We start from the raw sequence: 18625 nt of genomic DNA on the forward strand, positions 1-18625 counted from the left end.
AGCCTGTGTTGCGCGCCTGTGTCTAGCAAGTAACTAGAATAGCAGGTGGACATTAAACCTACAGTAGCATGTGTCTAATTAACATACTGTCTAAGTAACATGCTTGGCCTCTGTGGGCACACAGGCTGTTTGCTTGTTCACAGATCAATCAAATCATCCACATGGTAAATAATTAACCTTTGAGGGGGAAAAGCGATCAAGGAGGGAGTTCTTGGTCGTCATGGATCATTACATTCTTTGCAAGTCTGCTCTTGGTATGCACAACACATACACACAAGCACTATGCATTGACTCTGGCGCTCTGTTAAACACCAGAGACACATTGTTATGCTCATAAACCCAGAGTTAACTGAACACATGAACATGAACATTTCACTGAGTATTTCCTTCTTTGACAATTGATTTGAGTGTCTAAGGCTAGCTAAACATTTTGAAACTAAGAACCAGGCAGTTGGCGTGGCTGACCTGTACATGCAATTTAGTCTAACTTCCTTGATAATGTGAGATGGCAAATTTACTGCATTTACAGTATATAGCTCCTTTCTCTGCCTGTGTGCTTTTACAATGTATTCACATTCACACACCGATGATGGAGGAAACCATGCAAGGCACCAAGCTGCTCTGTTAACTAATTGGATGCCGTCGATGAGGTTGGCGAGTGACTCTTTGATGTCCCGTGTGCCATCAGCGAGTATGACGAATGTGATAGGGTTTTATATTAAATCGTAGCTTGCTGTCTGGGGCAGCGACGGCTGGAGAGAAAAAAACTCAAATTCCCACAATGCCACGGGAGATAACTCAATCAGAAAATCTGGTTTTCCAATACAGGCCAGTGTTATGAAAACCACAAATAAAAGCCTGGAATCGAACTTGGAACCTTCGGACTCCATAACGGCCGCCTCTTGAGCCACTGCCGTCAATGCGAGAGACTGAGAACATGCAGACACATGTCATGTTAGACAAATGTTAGGTTTGATGTTTATCTGGTATTCTACTTTCTTTGAAGCACTACATTGTTTTTCTCTTCACTCTACTTAGTGTATGTGACCAACATTTTACTGTGTCGTTTGTGGACTAGGGTTCATGCCACTTACTCTGATCTTGCTCTGTATAGTGTAGGCCTGCTAAAGGCCTTAATTGTAATTGTAAATCACACACACACACACACACATGCACACACACACACAGACACACGCACGCACGCACGCACGCACGCACGCACGCACGCACGCACGCACACACACACACACACACACACACACACACACACACACACACACACACACACACACACACACACACACACACACACACTTTGTACTCTCTCCAGATGCACTGAAAGTGACTTTGTTGCTGATGAATATTCAGACGTCCTTTCCTGTCTGGCCACTTAACAGGCACACTCACCATGATCATTAGCATTATCATTACCATAAAGAACGCTTTGTCTTTCTGTCTCAAGCACTTGCTCCCTCAGACTTTATTCTCTTCTGCTTCTTCTGCTTTGTCTGTCTGTCTGTCTTATCCATCTGTCTATCGGTCTAACTGTCTATGTTTTTTTCTCTCATTTCTTTTAGGAAGTCTTTTCCTTCCCAGCACGCCACTTTGGCGGCCTTTGCTGCTGTCTATATCTCAGTGAGTACACACACACACACACACACACACACACACACACACACACACACACACACACACACACACACACACACACACACACACACACACACACACACACGCGACCCCATCTTGAATGCTAACACCTAAGATGGGCCTACAGTATGTTTCTGTTCTTCTATCTTTGTGTCTCAGGAAATCATCACAAAACAGTTCAATTAGTATGCGATAAGGTCTTGCTGCGCGGTCATTATGGCTTATATGGACACGACGGGGTGATAATTCCCCAAGGCGGAGCCGAGGGGAATTATCAGCCCGAAGTGTCCATATAAGCCATAATGACCAAGCAGCAAGGCCTTATAGCACTTATTACCCGGCTAATACATAAAATTAATAATTTGACTCAAAACTAAAAACAAAACAAAGTATTTCCTTGTTTACAGACGGCTGGAAGTGCGTCCCCCCGAGCGCAACACGGTCGCCTTGGAAAACAAGGAAGTGCTGGTCAAATAGAATCCATGTTCTGTTACTGCGTCGTCTATTTCTCGCCTCAAATGGTTTTTAAAACATTTTTCAGAGCAATGTTTAGTTGTAAATGACGCTGTGTGTTTGTTTACATGGCTGCCATGTTGGATACGGCACTACATTCACGCAGCGCAGCCTGAATGCTGCAGCTGTTCTGAGCCGTTGATTAGGCAGCGGTGAATTATAGAGCGGAGCGGTCATTATACGCTCATAATTCACCGCTGATTTCAGCGCTCGACCAATCAGAATCAAGCTCCCAAACGAGCCGGGTAATAATTACATATAATTGACTTAGCACTGGTTTAAATTGTCCTGGCATACAGGTAATGTTTAGTGCCGGAGACATTTTTTCCTCAAATGATTGCTCAGAGCCTGTCAGCTATTCCTGGAGATTTCTCTGACCTCACAAGTGTCCCCTCTGGCTTATTCTGACTTAAAAGATGTCTTCAACCATCGGCGAGCTGCAGCTCTGCCTTCCATTGGCCCTGTGACTGTAGACCTGCCCAGGTCCTTGCCTCCTTGTGCTGCCTGTTTCCCCTCACAAATCTGGAGATGGAGGACCAGGAAAATGATGTAGGGGAAAGTCTTACTGCTGGTCTCACCCTCTTATTCTCATCTCCAGTGAGGATTTGATTTTGCAGGTTCATCAGTCCCATTGCTGTCCAGATGAACCCCACCTTGTCTAGCACTTGTTTGTTAGGTCAAAATTCTTCATGCCAGCTGCTACTGTTCTTCCCTGTCTGTCTAACTTGTTACTAGTCAGTCAGCTACCTGCGCTTACTTGTATTGTCTACCTAACCTTCTTCCGTAAAGACCTTTTGTACCTCTGTTTCCTGCCTGTGTGCCTAGTAGCATTCCAATCTGTACAGGGAAAGGGAGGAGAATGATTCACGCGCGCTATACAGACCATTGTGGAAATGAATGTTAAGAAATGTTAGTAGCACCACAATGAATGACCCAGAAAACCTGGTGATCAGAGGTATGTGTACAATGGCACATGTTCTCAGAGTTCCGTTGCAGGAGCCAGATTGATGAGGGCTCCCTGGCATTCTCCTGCATCTAACGCAGCAGAAAGATCATGTCAGAGGTCCTCCCTGAAAATGCATTGTGCACTCTCCTCTCTTTTGACTCTCTGACTCAGCCTCAAGCTGTCCACAATGTGACTCAGCAGAAACGTGACCCATTTGGATTGGTCTTAAGCTTGTCCTCAGTTCCACTGCATATTCACTTCTCAGCCTCAGCCTACATCTGCCAGGCCAGGGACAGAGATTATGTTTTTGCCCCTGAGTGATCATGTAGCGGGGTGTTGAGCAAACACTCTACTACTTGAATGGAGACCACAGAGACTTCAAGTGTAAATACAGGTGCAGTAATAGGTGACTTCCTGGGCCCTATTTTGGCGACACACAGGCGTGGAGTGCAAAGTGCAAATTGCATTGTGGGTGTGTCCATGTAAATTTGACTAATTAGTAATTATTTGAGCATAAACACAAGCGCCGCACAGCGCTACTGGTTGGTGTTAAGGCTCTGGATTAGTCTCTGGTGTGTTTTGGGCGTTTACTTATCAGCTGCACTTTTATCATAGTTTGTATTGTATTTAAGCAACAGATTTGGAGGTGCAAACAGCTGAGGGAAAACCCTGGGGAAAACTGCTTCACTGGACAGGTGGCACTGAGTGTACCGTTGAGTGAGCAGGTCAGCAAGCGAGCGTTGGTGGAGCAAGGGCCGACACCACACTCTGCTATTAACCCAGCCTTGTCTATCTGGATACCATTGTAGTATAGCCTCCCCTCCTAACACAAACACAGCTATATTCCCTCTCTAGCTGTCTTCATCACCAGCAGTCCTAATTAACCGTGAATGACACCACCCTGTCCCCAGAGTGACGTACCGCAGGATAAGATGCTCCAGTCCAGAAGAAAGTTAAACTGAGACTTTTCAGCGGTCTTTGCAATCAAACGCTCCTGTAGGCAATAGTCAATCACAATCAGTGTCCATGCACATATCACAGCCCAGAGCCCACCCACACACATCACAATACATATTTACTACATGACTCTAGTACTGATTTGTTCTCATTTCGGAAAATCTCTTTTGATTGTATGACCTATGGTTCAAGAGTTATAGGCCAAAAAGTAAAGCAGACAATATTTTAATATGTGACACCAGCCTGATGGGAGCCTGCTGGGAATGTGCATGCAAAGATTGAGATTACCGGTAGTTGCAGACACACAAATAGAAGTGAAACTAGAAGAAGTGCTCTTCCGAGCACAGGTCTCCACCAGCCACGCATCCTGGTGGTGGTATAATAGGCCAATGTAAAAAGGGTGGCATGTGTTCTTCACCAATCTTAGGCCTTTCATGGCGCCACCATGAGGCTGATTTGAACATTTTGTAGTGTAATTTCTTCCTTGGCCTTTTGCGAATGTATGTGCACAATTTAGGGCTGTAATCTAGCCCTGTTTTAGGGATTCGAACTTCGGCGGGATTTTCCGAACGGACCATCGAACGTTCGAAGGTTCGTTCGGTTCACCGAACCATCGAACGTACTGTACCTTTAACCAGCTAAAACAGTGTAGGAAATGTTTTAAATGCGCTGTTTTAACCATTGAATACGCGTGGATGCGTGTCCGCATTAACACGTAGGCTAACACTTGGAAAATCCAACCCAATCGGAGAAAATGTTGCACAGTTTGTTGACGAACAGGCTCAATGTATAGCGGAGTCGCACGGATGATGATTAGACTTGGTGAATGCGTCGGAGCGCCTCGCGTTCGGGCTGAACTGGTCTCGATGTAACAACCCCAGAAATCGCATTATAGATCCTTTAGGTGGTTGCAATGAAATCCATCTTTGCTCATGCTTAGGAGAAAGGCTGTTTAATCTTTGGGTGCGTGGATGGGTGTTCGCTGTTCAGAGCACACACAAGTCTCTCTCTGCCCAGCTCAGAGTCCTGCCTCTCACTTTACTGTCTGTCAACAAGCGTGTGTCAGCGAGGCGCTGTAATGGTTCGCGGCCCCAAACAGGAGCGGAATTGGAGCGGAGGACGGTCCTTGATCGCTCCAAGCTGTTCTGGTGCATTTTATAACTACTTTAACGGTCACCATTAACTGTTAGTGTTTACCGGTAGGCCTAACTTATTTCGTATTTGGTTATCTCTACTACTGTGATATTCTGAATAGGCCTATCACATTCTGATAATTATTTTTCGTGTAAAAAAAAAGAAGAAAAAAAACGAAAAAAACCTGAACCCATTAATTTCGAACTTCGATTGCCAATGTAACGAACGAACGTTCGAATCCCCGAAGGTTCGCTTGCAGCCCTAGCACAATTTCATTACAATTGCACGCTGTGTTTGATTTGAGGCATTTTGTTTGAAACGGCTCAATCCTGCAAAGTTTGGATGCCAATCTTAGCCAATCAGGATGGAATATTTAATACAGGACAGATCCGTCTGGATCATATGACTGTAGAGATACTGTGTACTGATTTGTGTTCATTTTGGGTAAAATCTGAAGGAGTAATATCCAAAAATGTGTACAAAAATGTGAAAAATGCAAGGAAAGGTTTTTCCTTGGCCTATAGGGAGTGCGCTTACAAAGTTTGAAACTGATCAGTGGAGTTATAGGTAAAACCACAAATTGGCCTGTTATAGCGCCACCATGAGGCTGATTTCAAAAATTTGTAGTGGCATTTCTTCCTCATCCTAGTGGGAACGTGTGTGCGCGATTTCATGTTAATTGCACTCTGCGTTTGTGATTTGAGGCATTTTGTCCAAAACGGATCAATCTTACAAACTTTGAAAGCCAATCTCAGCCAATCAGGATAGAATATGGACAATCAGAGAGATCCATGTCGATCACATGACTGTAGAGATACTGTCTACCGATTTGCGTGATTTTTGGACAAAATCTGTAGGAGTACTGGCCAAAAGGTAGTTTTGCACAAATTGGCCTCCTGGTGGCGCTAGAACAGGCCCATGTGAAAAATGTGGGGCAGAGGTTCTGAATTGGCATCCAGGGAGTGCGCTTACAAGTTACAAAGTTAGAAACTGATCGGTGGAGTTATAGGTAAAACCACGAATCGGCCTGTTATAGCGCCACCATGACGCTGATTTCAAAAATTTGAAGTGGCATTTCTTCCTCGGCCTAATGGGAACCTGTGTGCGCGATTTCATGTTAATTGCACTCTGCATTTGTGATTTGAGGCATTTTGTCCAAAATGGACCAATCTTACAAACTTTGAAAGCCAATATCAGCCAATCAGGATGGAATATGGACAATCAGACAGATCCGTGTCGACCACATGACTGTAGAGATGCTGTCTACCGATTTGCGTGATTTTTGGACAAAATCTGTAGGAGTAGTGTACAGAAATGTGTTTTGCAAACATCGGCCTCATGGTGGCGCTATAACAGGGCCTTTGAAAAATGTGGGGCAGAGGTTCTGAATTGGCATCCAGGGAGTGTGTGTGCTCATTTTGGCAGCGTCTGGGCCAACGGCGCCGGAGATTAGCTGTACACAAACTCGGAGGACGGACGAACGGACGCACGCACGGACAGGGGCGAAAACATACTCTCTCCCTGCCTTCGGCTGGTGGAGACAAACATAATCTCTGCCTCCCGGCCACCCAGCCTGGCGGGGATAAAAAGGGACTTGACAATGACATCAATGGACAACTAAACCGAATGATACACTCTTGGTATCTGTATGTGCATGTCTGTTTTATGTGTTTGTGTTCCTGCTTGTACTGATGTATTTGTGTCTCTGTGTGTGTGTTTGTACCACAGATGTACTTCAATGCAGTGTTAACAGACTCCTCTAAGCTGCTGAAACCTCTCCTGGTGTTTTCCTTCATCATGTTGGCCATCATGGCCGGCCTCACAAGGATGATCCAGTTCAGAAACCACCCGGTTGATGTCTACTGCGGGTGGCTTCTGGGAGGAGCCATTGCTGTCTACCTGGTAATAGACTTTAAATTGTCGTTATTTAGAACAACCTACTGCCAGAAATCTGTTTAGGAAATTTGGTACCATCTTTCATTCTCTGCCATGATTCAGAGCGTTTTTCACCTACCTTTGAAAAATCGCGGAATATTCTGTGTCGCTCCATTATTCAAAAGACGCCCACAGGTCTGCTAGAATCTGAAAATATCCTTCCAGGCACAACAATCAATTCCAAAGATATAAGCTTCGGTGTTAACCTTGCGCCCAGCCCCGTCTCCCATACACATTCATTATGGCTTTTTTTCTTCTTTTAATTCCTTAAAAAAAGGGAAAAGCATTTTTGTTCCGGTCACGTCATCAACGTGTCAGTTGACGTCCAGTAGAATGTGAAAATATTTGGTGACCCATAGGCTAGCTAACAGCTCCATCCAGCATCAAAACTCGAAACTCGAAACTCGTCAAACTTGTCACGTGGCAGAGAATACAAAATTGATTCTATGCTGTCCCTCAATCCTGACCAAATACAACTAATTTCAATATCTATTTCCATTGGCTCTATCAATGAGGATCCACCAGAGGCCTATTAGAACAAAGCGTTAGAAACATCACTATTTGATGAGTAGTGGCATAAAAGATTTAACTCGGTTCATTCTTCCTCCATTTGATCAACAGTGTACGATTTTACATAGAGTCCTCAATACCAATGTAAGACTAGCTACGGTTTATCATAATCTAAGTGATTCATATAACAGGTGCAAACAGTCTCCTGTGAATCATACCCATGTTTTGGCCCTCTTCCATGATAACTACAAATAGTTGATACACTTACAGTATGTGGGGATCAATACTACTATTGATCCAAACCCCTATCACAGCCTTATTCAGAGTCAGTCTAGACACTAATAGTGTGCATGTTATGGACTTTACTGGCAAGGTGCCTTAATCGATTTAAATGAAAAGTTGTCTTACCTCAAACACACATAAGTGAATAGAGGAGATTCTACTCTGTGTTAAGCTTGAAAGGATGGGACTCTCTCTCAAAGGCTCCTTCAAAGCTCTTGATAAATTAGATACTCTAGATAACCTATATATCCATACTACAGTACCTGAAGGTGGAAACTGATAACAAAAATTGGCAATGATTAAAAACTGTGGAGAAAATTAAGTCTGCTTTACACAAAACCTGCCTCAGACATCTGTTATCACATCATCTATTATCATCTACTGTATTTGCCACGTGACTCATATCGGAACAACAAGTTCCACCTCCACTGCTTACCGGTATGTCAACATTTTAAGTAGTTTGGACAAGAATAGGTCAAGAATTCTGTCTCATAGCTGTGAAACAGAACATAATTGACTGTTGACATCCATTTGTCAATCAGCAGGCATCGGTGTATAATTAAATAATTAAATAATTAATTTATTTGTGAGATACATGTACTTTAATTGAAATTTGACCCATCTCTTGGAGCGGTGAGCTTCAGCCGTGCCGCGCTCGGGAATCAGTATATGGTGATCTAATCAAAATGTATTGTGTCTGTATGTTGTCTTTCAACCACTGCATACTTGAAGTTCCAAAAGGAAAATAAAGTAGTTTAGAAGTTTGAAGTTGAAGTGAAGCAAAATAACACTTGTTAATATATATTATTTCAGAGCCTCGTTCAATGAATTCTTCTAGCATTCGAGATACAGAGTGAGATAAAGAGCAAAAGACAAACGCCAGAAATGTTTCTGTGTGTAAAATGGTTTATTCTTCAATGTAATCCTATGTCATTTTCCTCAACATAATAACATGAAGATGTCAATGTAATGATATGTAATGTACTGAGAGTAGGGCTGGATAGCAAAATTATCTTTGTAGAGACTACCAATGCTACCACTATATTTAGCACTTCCCACACATGAACTTCCGCTCTTCTCACACACCCACTTCCACTAAGCACATGCACGTGAGCACACACACGCAAGCGCGCATGTGCACACAAGCTACACAGAGCACACACTTCCAGACTACAGAAGACAAGAGAGATCACACGGACAAACAAAACGCTGTCTACTTTTCAAAGCAATGTTTTAAATGCTGTCCATTTAAATGCAAGCTTTTTTTTCCTTTTCCAATGCGCTAATAATGTTGTGCTGTAAAAACTATAAAGCAGCCCTGAAACATTTCAGTCCTGCGGCATGCAGGGCTGGGCAGCAGTCTGTCCAGTGTCCACTGATTTTTATGACCCCATGGCCTTTCCACCCGCACCACCTTTAAGCGCAATTCACAGCAGCAGCGTCTGCGCTAGACCACAACGCTAAATGTTATATTCAAATCAGCCCGAACCTTTAGTATAATAAATCAGGCTTGTCCAAGGTTACAGGAGTGACAGCTTATGCTACTGTCTGTGTGTTTGTTTCTCTGTGTGTGTGTGTGTGTGTGTGTGTGTGTGTGTGTGCGTGCATGCGTGCGTGCGTGCGTGTGTGCATAAAGGGTGTGTATGCAGTGGGGAATTTCCAGCCGAGTGAAGATCGTTCCAGAAGCCGACCAGCAACCCCTACTCTGAGAGAGCCCCCTCTGTCCTCTGTTCCTAATGTCAGCCAATCAACTGTTAGTAACAGTCACCAAGGTAAACACACTTAAAATATGATTATTTTGGGGGTCGCGGCCTGAAAAGGTTGAGAACCACTGAAATAGAAGAAGTTATAGAGAGGCTGCCTGGGAAACAGGAGGTTCTCAGTTTGCATCATGTCCCACGACCCGGTCTATGTGTCAATGTGTCCCTGGGCAAGACACATAAAGAGGTCGTGCCATAGCTTTGTACTTTTTCTATTTTGTATGTCTCTATGGTGTTCACATTACTCTAAAAGTCATTACTCTAAAAGTCTAATAGACCCCCAGGTGTGGTTATAATATCTCTTCCCTGTGTATTTTTGGTTTCTTCCTGAAAGCTGAAAGAGGTGGTGCCATAGTTTTTTACTTTTTCTGTTTTTGTACCTGTATGTGTCTATGGAGTTAGCATTACGCTAATAGACCCCCAGGTGTGGTTATAATATGCAAACATGTCATCCCTCTTTATTTTTGTTTTTTTCCTGAAAGATGAAAGTTTCTGAGTCAAAAGGCCCAATTGAAATCGTCCTCATTATAGTCATAATATCTGATGATCATGTTGTAGGGGGCAAAAAAATCGCGGCACCTTTCACCCTTTGACTGACTCAAAAGTCCCAATTGAAATACGCCGCTTTAATGACATCATAAAATCATCCCCTCCCCTTTTTTCCATTCAGCAACAGCTGTGGGTTTGGCTAATTTCAGCTGGGTCACCACCCACCTGAAAACCAGGTAAACTTAATGAACAGGTGGGTGTGGCCAAAAAAAAAAAGATGACAATCATGTTTTGGGGGGGAAATCCTGTCTTTAACCCCTAACTGCTCCTCAGGCGCTGTATTAATGGCACCTACCCACTGTTAGGATTATTATTATTATTATGATGATGATTATTATGTATGCGATAACGTCTTGCTGCGCGGTCATTATGGCTTATATGGACACGACGGGCTGATAATTCCCCGAGGCGGAGCCGAGGTGAATCATCAGCCTGAAGTGTCCATATAAGCCATAATGACCAAGCAAGCAGCAAGACGTTATAGCACTTATTACCCGGCTAATACATAAAATTAATAATTTGACTAAAAACTAAAAACAAAACTAAGTATTTCCTTGTTTACAGACGGCTGAAAGTGCGTCCCCCCGAGCGCAACACGGTCGCCTTGGAAAACAAGGAAGTGCTGATCAAATAGAATCCATTTTCTGTTACTGCGTCGTCTATTTCTCGCCTCAAATGTTTTTTAAAACATTCTTCAGAGCAATGTTTGGTTGTAAATGACACTGTGTGTTTGTCTACATGGAAGACATGTTGGATACGGCACTAAATCCAATCAGTGCAGCCTGAATACAGCAGCTGCTCTGAGCCTTTGATTAGGCAGCGGTGAATTATAGAGCGGAGCGGTTATTATACGCCTATAATTCACAGCTGATTTCAGCGCTCGACCAATCAGAATCAAGCATCCAATTTAAGCCGGGTAATAATAATAAATATGATACCCCCACCCCAATTATGCCACAAATAATAATTAAAGATTTTAATTGGAATACAGTTCATACTTCATATTCAGTTCCACTTTGGTGAAGTAAAATCACCTGCTGCCATAGAATACTTTCCTCTTATTTTGTATTCCCTCCCAATAGGCCACCATCCCCTGGCTCCCAGCCAACCGGAACCCATCCTAACAAGGACCTCCTCCCACATGCTGTCGTCCAACCAATCGGAGCAGCCCATCTTGACACGAAGCTCCTCTTACCGAGAGCCCTCCTACCGAGAGTCCAATCTAAATCTAAAGAGGGCCAGTGCCGAGGTAGAGGTGATTAGCCCACCCAGTCCACTGGGTAACCATGACAACATGATGACGTTCAGCAGCAGCACCTTGCCACGGTAATGTTATAGTTCTATTGTATTAACATACTGAATGATTTGAAATGTTTTTACTTACAGGTTTTGCAACATTTAATACGCTATAATCAGTGGCGTCAGTTCAGCAAAAGCTAGGGTATGGCAAAGATGGGAGTCCTCATGGAAAAGAGGCATTACATTTTGTATAACACGGTTCTATTGTGAAAATAGCAGATCTACATGCTCACAACGCCATCTATTTTCACAATGTCTGAAAAAAAAACTATTTTTTTCAGTTTTTTACACAGGTTTCTACGGTTTCTTGGGCTGGATATGGCAGCCTGGAATGGTTGTTCAAAGTGACCATTTTGTCAAATTTTGCATTTGTAGTTATTTTACTGTAATTTAACAACATAATAACCAGCGCAGATAGACAAAGAGATATTCATGGATTTATATTTAAAAGTAACTTTTATTTTCCCCCCTGGACCCAGGGTATGGCAGCTGCATACCCCTGCCATACCCAATTGACGCCCCTGGCTATAATAACTTTCGAAATATATCGGTTTTCTTTCTTCTTCTTTTTCTTACAGGCATTACAAGCTTAAGCAAATCATTCCATGCCTTTAACTATTGATAGTGTTGACTTTTATTTGACTCCTCTCATGTTGCTCTGTCTGTGTTGATTGATAAAGTGTTGATAATACTTGTCTGGATTGTACGATTAGGTCCCATGGAGGCTCATCGTCGGAGGACGGTCGCATTCCTCGGCGCCACGCCTCCATCCATACCTCGATGGACTCCACCCGCTCCAAACAGCTGCTCAGCCAATGGAAGATCAAGAACGACAACAGGAAGCTGATGGATGGTGTTCGGCCCACCTCCGCCTCCTCCCCTCAGAGGAACATGGAGCTGCGGTGCTCCTCCGAGCCCTCTGCCATGGGCCTGGAGGCAGAGCTCCGTGCTGGGACTTATCTGCCTTCGGCCATGGGCCTGGAGTCAGAGATGCGTGCTGGAGCCCACATCCCAGCTCAGTACATGAAGCTGGCGGCTAGCTCTGTGCCCATGGCCAATCATAATCACCTGGTGCACAATGGAAATGGTGGCGGACTGGCTGGTGGGGCCAGAGTGTCTATCCAGCCTCGGCCCGGTTCCTCGCAGCTCGTTCACATTCCAGAGGAGGATAACCCCGCCCCCAAGGACATGGAGAGCGAATCGGAGGACAGTATGGTGGACGGGGGTGGTTCAGTGAGAGAGAAGTGGTTAAGAGTGACTGAGAAGGCCAACATCCCCTGTAGACCGCTCAGTGCAGGGGGACAACCTCGTCTCATGCAGGTGAAACTGTCTGTCTGTCTGTCTGTCTATCTGTGTAGCCGTCTAGAAATGAATTGCATTAGTTCTGAGAATTATGTATCATGGTATCTATCTATATGATACACGGTAAATCCTGATGTAAAAACACAAAGTTGAAGCTGAGGTAAACAAACAAACAAAACATCCTGGTATCTTTGTCTTCCTGTCTTCAGTTCTTCAATGCAGTTTGAGCATGGAAGAGTTCCCTTTGAATCAAAAGTACAGCTGCATGCATACCTAGATCTTCAGTGAAATGAGCAGCAGTGCATACCAAGTAGAAAATGTTCCCGCTGTGTGTGAATAAGTGTATTGTGAAGCATGCTGCCATGTTGGAGAGCGTGTGGCTCTTTCCCTCTACAGCAATGTTCCCTCGATGCTGGCTTGATTCGGTAAGGTGGAGATGAGGAGATCTCAATCTGTGGGCTGCTGCTTTTGCTATTATTTGGCAACCAAGCCGCAATAGGTTTTGACCTAGTTTCACACGATGGAAACCTAACTGGGTTTATTTATTTATTTTCACCACTTTTTATTGGTGCAAAAATGAATTATCATGATATGAGAGATTTCTTTTCTCTTTTTGTTGTGTTGCTTTCAGTATTTACAGTACTTTGCTGCGTGTCTGAACTCACCCCTGCAAGCCACATGGCGTTATGATAACGTACTCCGGTGACTCTGGTGACGTTCAGAACTAGGCCAGATCACAGCCCATATGGGGATGATCTTGACGTCATTACCAGGACATCATATGGACTTTTTTGTTTGACAGGAATATTGTTATTGTTTGTAATGTTAGTTGGTCGCTCTGGGTAGCTCACTATAACATACCGAAGTCTGACAACCACACCCCCTGTGTGACTGAAATGTTTTCACATAGACCATTTTTATCATGTAATATGAGAAGTGTGTTCCTAAGAGGAGAAAAATGACTCCAGCGATTATTTTATTCATGATAAAACTAATGGTGGAAAAGTACCAATTTATTCAAGGAGTAAGAAAATAAAGGGACACCTACAAAACAAGTACAATTATCAGGCTTAGATAATTCCCCATTACACATGATACACACACACACACACACACACACACACACACACACACACACACACACACACACACACACACACACACACACACACACTCCAGGCTATTTATAATCTAACGACCGTATACATTTGTTTCAGGTGATAGCCTTGTCCAAGCAGCAGGGTCTGCTCCACTCCCCACGGTCGGAGGATGGTAACAGCACTGTTAGCTGTAGTGGATCCATCCGCTACCGAGCCCTGACAGACCAGGAGGACCCCTCCCCACCCACCTCCACCACAGGAGCAACAACAGGAGGTGGGTGTCTGTGTCTCTAAACATGCTTTCATTTCCCCTTAAAAAATAATGTTTGAGAAATGTGCACTAGACCTTTGTCTCCCTTGCTGCAAAGTTGGCTTGCAGATTTACACTTAAAGGGCATTGAAGAGGAAATACTCAAGCAGGGGGAAAGAGAGGGTAACAGATTAACACCAGTAGCTACATCTGTAGGTCAATGTACAGTACAGTAGTGGGTCTGTACGGAACAAAACAATCTTAAAGTTACATTCCAAGATAACTTTTACTTTATTTTAACCAATGTTACTCAAAGTTAATACAATATAACAGTGTTTCTCAACCTTTTTTGGGTCAGTGCCCCTCCATCCATCCATTTTTATTGATTGATTGAATACTTTATTAGACAGAAACCTAACAACACAAGGACAGTGAGACAGACATTGGGCTAAAAGGATAACGAAAAAAGTCCTGGGGAATTGTGAAAATAGCCAAACTACAAGCTCACAACACCTCTCACTGTGAGGTGTTGTGAGCTTGTAGATCGGCTATTCACTATGTTTGCCTCTTTCGTACCGTACGTAATATTGCAAATGGTCACAGGGATGTCAGGCCCTGTCACAGGGATATCTGGCTTGTATAATGTCCATATCATGGTCAGTATCGTGTCAGTATCATAGTCAGTATCATGGTCAGTATCATGATCAATATCATGGTCAGCATCATGTCAGTATCATGTCTGGCTTGTATAATGTCCAGATCATGGTCAGTATCATGTCAGTATCATGGTCAATATCATGGTCAGCATCATGTCAGTATCATGGTCAGTATCATGGTCAATATCATGGTCAGTACCAGACTATAGTACTTGTCCGACTTTATTCCATCCATCTTGACAGGAATATTGTTATTGTTTGTAATGTTAGTTGAAATATATTTTGGGACATATCTGACTAGTTATATTTATCTGGCCTCGATCGGACCCCCTCTGATTAATCCAGGACGTCCGTTTTCGTGGGCAGGATTTATGTTGGCTGAAATCAAGTGATATTCTAGGCCAGATCTGACTAGTCATGGTTTGACTTGATCTGGCCCCAATCGAGACGTCACTGATTGGTCCAGGCCCTGACCGTGCTTGCTGGGACAGCTAGAAGGGAGGTTGAGATAATCTGAGAGCATGCTGCAGGAGTCTTGTGTCAACACTTATATCTCAAACAACTCCCATGGAGCTCTTTAGTACCGTAACTAAAAGTATAGCATCATGTCAGTATCATGGTCAATATTATGGTCAGCATCATGTCAGTATCATGGTCAATATCATGGTCAGTATCATGGTCAGTATCATGGTCAATATCATGGTCAGTATCATGGTCAATATCATGGTCAGCATCATGTCAGTATCATGGTTAATATTATGGTCAGCATCATGTCAGTATCATGGTCAATATTATGGTCAGCATCATGTCAGTATCATGGTTAATATTATGGTCAGCATCATGTCAGTATCATGGTTAATATTATGGTCAGCGTCATGTCAGTATCATGGTCAATATTATGGTCAGCATCATGTCAGTATCATGGTTAATATCATGTCAGTATCATGGTCAATATCATGGTCAGTATCATGGTCAGTATCATGGTCAATATCATGGTCAGTATCATGGTCAATATCATGGTCAGCATCATGTCAGTATCATGGTTAATATTATGGTCAGCATCATGTCAGTATCATGGTCAATATCATGGTCAGTATCATGGTCAGTATCATGGTCAATATCATGGTCAGTATCATGGTCAGTATCATGGTCAGCATCATGTCAGTATCATGGTCAATATCATGGTCAGCATCACGTCAGTATCATGGTTAATATTATGGTCAGCATCACGTCAGTATCATGGTTAATATTATGGTCAGCATCATGTCAGTATCATGGTTAATATTATGGTCAGCATCATGTCAGTATCATGGTCAATATTATGGTCAGCATCATGTCAGTATCATGGTTAATATTATGGTCAGCATCATGTCAGTATCATGGTTAATATTATGGTCAGCATCATGTCAGTATCATGGTTAATATTATGGTCAGCATCATGTCAGTATCACGGTTAACTCATACAGTGCCATCCGGCCACAAGGGGCGCTAGAGTGCCAGAAATGTATCCATAGACCTTCATTATAGCTTTCGTTGACCCTCCCCCAACTGGCTTGTGTTTTCACTCCAGTCAATGCTATGGAGGACGAGAGGAGGAAGCTAGCTGACACGTAGCCAAAATGCTAACCCATTTAGAAGCGCGATCGAAAGCTATTTCAGCCGCAAAAAACGTTCTCTTTGGGTCTGGGAACACAATCCGGAGAAAATCCTGTCTAAAGATGTGATTTATTATTGGAGTGGGCGGCGCGATGCGGCCGTTAGCGCGAATACGGCCCGTGGATGGCCGAGTCTAAGTCCCGGGCATGGATGGACGTTTAGACCGGGGCTTCGTTGAGGCCTCCGATAAAATAATTCATTTCATTAAAAAAGCCGAACATGTTCGGGATAGGCACACTGGACTACGTTCCGGAAGCGGCGCTGAACATTTGGTGAACATTGGGGGGCTCAAAAATGTATTTTAAACCATTTTTAATGGAATATATCGTCGGACCATGTAAAATGGCTAGCTGGCTAGCGTAGGACGAGCCAGGACCACCCACGACTCTACAAGCAGCTCAGGGTAAGTCAATTAATAAAAAAGAAATTGTATTGGATTGAAATAAAGCCGAACATGTTCGGGATAGGCACAGAATGAGTTAATATTATGGTCAGCATCATGTCAGTATCATGGTTAATATTATGGCCAGCATCATGTCAGTATCATGGTTAATATTATGGTCAGCATCATGTCAGTATCATGGTTAATATTATGGTCAGCATCATGTCAGTATCATGGTTAATATTATGGTCAGCATCATGTCAGTATCATGGTCAATATTATGGTCAGCATCATGTCAGTATCATGGTTAATATTATGGTCAGCATCATGTCAGTATCATGGTCAATATCATGGTCAGCATCATGTCAGTATCATGGTCTATATCATGGTCAGTACCAGACGATAGTACTTGTCCGACTTTATTCCATCCATCTTTCCATCCATCCATCTTTATTTTGCTGCACAGTTCTGGTACCAGGCACTTGGGCCATATGTCAAATCAACTGGCTTCATTGGGACAAGTCTGCTTTGAGATTTAGTTTAATTTATATAAATGTAAATTTTGTGAATTAATTTGCTCCATTGATTTGAATAGGAAAATTCAAAAATGTAATGTCTCCCAAATATGGATATGACTGACATCGTAGATGTCTGATGTCATGGACCACATGAGACTGACACAGTATGTCCATATATGGGCATTCCAAGGTATGGGCTTAATATTGATGACATCAGGGATCTCCATATATGGCCATAAAATGGACCATATATGACCATTCATTTATTAGTTACAGTAATACATTTTCCCCATTGACTTGGAACGGGGAAAATTCAAATGGTAAGACGGAATTAATTTGCAAGTGCGACTCGCGTCACAGCAACCACACTTGCAATTTCCAATTGCATCTTTCTAGTTGTCAGTATCATGGTCAGTATCATCACGTCAGTATCATGGTCAGTATCATGGTCAGTATCATCACGTCAGTATCATGATCAGGATCATTTCATTATCAGGACATTATCATCATGTCAGTATCATGCTCAGTTTCAGGCCAGTATGATGTCAGTACCACGTCAGCATCATGTTACCATGGTAGCATGCTATAATGATAACAAGTTACCATGACAGCCCTGTGACAGCTCTGTCAAGTCACATCTTCATGCCAATGTGTCAGCCTGTAGATGTGTTCTTTTCATCAAGCAACAAAGTTGTACAGTGGAGTATAAATTAGGCTTCAGTAGCCTTTCTAGACTCCACCTACAAAACCCATTCAACACTTACAAAGAAAGAGAAATGTCGACCATGGTGTAGGTAGGGTAGGACACCTACTGTACTGGCTGACAAGGTTAATAAAGTTATTTGAAGAAGGTGGCGCACCGTAATTGATACCACCATCTTAATTTAGTTTGGACATCTCTCTCTGTTTGGATAGTGACCCAACAGGCATAATACGTATAGCTTGTATAATTATTATAATTTCTTTGTCCAATTTGACCGCTGTTGCTCACAACCATATTGCAATATTTAAACATTTGTTTCAATTGTATTAATGTATTCAGTCACGTCACACTTTTGCCCTACTCATATCTCTGCCACCATTGCTCCTATCCATGCCAAACTTTGCACACACACTCCTTGGCTGCCAAACCACAACCTCATTTCTCACATGGTCCTCTTCTAGCCCCACCATGAGGCCGATTCTTGCAAAACCCATTTTTGGACACTGCTCCTACAAATTTTGCC

General features: G+C 43.0%; 1 protein-coding gene across 1 annotated transcript in view; it reads left to right on the plus strand.

Moving 5' to 3' along the window:
• Positions 1-18625, plus strand: part of plppr4a (phospholipid phosphatase related 4a) — a gene marked incomplete at both ends in the record, with an annotated part of 41601 nt that overhangs the window by 20775 nt on the left and 2201 nt on the right. The window contains 6 exons of the mRNA XM_080725702.1: positions 1578-1635; positions 6929-7102; positions 9564-9699; positions 11319-11562; positions 12249-12855; positions 14055-14211. Of these exons, the coding sequence (XP_080581828.1) occupies positions 1578-1635; positions 6929-7102; positions 9564-9699; positions 11319-11562; positions 12249-12855; positions 14055-14211 (1376 nt within the window). The remainder of the gene's footprint in view (positions 1-1577; positions 1636-6928; positions 7103-9563; positions 9700-11318; positions 11563-12248; positions 12856-14054; positions 14212-18625) is intronic.

Source organism: Nannobrachium achirus (assembly GCF_963921795.1).
Source record: "Nannobrachium achirus genome assembly, chromosome: 5".
Classification (NCBI taxonomy): Eukaryota; Metazoa; Chordata; class Actinopteri; order Myctophiformes; family Myctophidae; genus Nannobrachium; species Nannobrachium achirus.